Source organism: Papilio polytes, unplaced genomic scaffold, assembly GCF_000836215.1.
Source record: "Papilio polytes unplaced genomic scaffold, Ppol_1.0 DF824393.1, whole genome shotgun sequence".
NCBI classification, from domain to species: Eukaryota; Metazoa; Arthropoda; class Insecta; order Lepidoptera; family Papilionidae; genus Papilio; species Papilio polytes.
The window spans coordinates 93,995-95,537 of NW_013524811.1; the positions used below are offsets into that span (position 1 = coordinate 93,995).

Consider the following 1,543-nt stretch of genomic DNA (forward strand, 5'->3'; position numbering starts at 1 on the left):
TCTCGTTACCATAACACATTTTTAGTAAGGGACCTGGGGAGCAAGTGCATCTTTATTTCTTTATTAGCTTTTCCCGTGCGACTTCATCAGCATGAAATTATGAAAAATTTATTTTATTGTTTACATTTGTCAAATTATCAATAGCAAATGTCAAAATGACATGACATGACGCACCTTATCAATCTGTCTTTCTTGATGTTGGCAGCAAATTATGGTCTTTTTCCCGCATTAGGGTCTTTATCCAAAATATTTACCCCCTAAGTTTAATGGCGTAAAAACAAATAGCCTAAAGCGTGACGTAAGTGTAGGGCTTTTTATAAAAAAAATAATTATTCAAAAACATGATGTAATTGTTGACATCTTAGGCAACTAAGAAGTGTGTGTTTACGCTTTATTATAATAGTACAGAAGTACAGATTATTTAAAAAAAAACTCAAGTTTATGTTATTGTCTATTTTGTACCTATTACAGTTCATATAAGGCAGCAACTAGTTTAAAATAAAGATAAATGGTATTGATTTTTCCACAGACTAAATAACTTAAGAATACATAATAGTTAAATACCTAACATATTCTGTCGGAGTGTTTGAATGTGATATTTATTGACAGATCAGAGCCGAAGCAGAAGGCTCACGTGGACCTGCGCAGCAAGCTGGCCACCAGACCACCAGCTCCGGCTGAGAGGCCGCACAGGCAGAAGATAGTCTTCGAACATAAAGAGGAACGCAAAAAAGGTAAATGTATGAATTGTATGTAAGACTAGATGTTGCCTGCGACTGCAGCTAGGAATTTAACTTGACATATACCGATCTGCAATATCCATGACAAAGTCCAGTTAAAGTCTGATCACCCATTTCCGAGATTAAAAGACACAAACAAGCTTGCACACAGATAGATAATTTTCAAAATTGTTTTTTTTTTGTTATCAGTAATGTAAAAATATCATGTTAACGAAATTTGAATTTGTGTTTTCGATATGCTCTAATTTTTTTAATATATTTAAGTACTGGAATGTGGTTTTCATAATATTTTAAGCCTTCACATATAGAGATATTTAACTTGTATTATAATAACTAGCTGTTCCCGTGCTACTTAAATCGCATGAAATTATGAAAATCATATTTTGTTGTTTACATGTCAAATTATTAATTGCAAATGTCAAAGTGACATGACATTGACAAATCATGGCAAACTTACTTCCTTGATGTTGGCAGCAACTTATGGTCTCTTTCCTACATTACGGTTTTTATCCAAAACATTTACCCCCTTAGTTTAATGGCGTGAAAACATATAGCCTAAAGCGTGACGTAAGTGTAGGGCATTTTATTTAAAAAAAGGATTATTCAAAAATATGCTGAGATTGCTGACATCTTAGGCAACAAAGAAGTGTGTGTTTACACTTTATCATAATAGTATAGTTATATTTTCCAATGTTATAGACAAATCTCCGGCTCGAAGGACCGTAGTATCGAGTTCTACTAAGTCTGAAGAACATCAGGAAAAGAAAAGCAATAAGGTATTTATTTATAATTAATAACCATAT

The 1,543-nt window shown here is 32.9% G+C and overlaps 1 protein-coding gene and 1 long non-coding RNA gene across 2 annotated transcripts in view; both read left to right on the forward strand.

The window, feature by feature from the left end:
• Positions 1–538, forward strand: part of LOC106110730 — a 9,459-nt gene extending 8,921 nt beyond the window's left edge. The window contains exon 16 of the mRNA XM_013292630.1: positions 530–538. Coding sequence (XP_013148084.1) covers positions 530–538 — 9 coding nt within the window. The remainder of the gene's footprint in view (positions 1–529) is intronic.
• A 73-nt stretch (positions 539–611) lies between these two features.
• On the forward strand, positions 612–1,516 carry LOC106110901. The gene is made up of 2 exons (XR_001226129.1): positions 612–734; positions 1,440–1,516. It is a non-coding gene; the product is annotated as an uncharacterized LOC106110901 (long non-coding RNA).
• Positions 1,517–1,543: the final 27 nt, after the last annotated feature.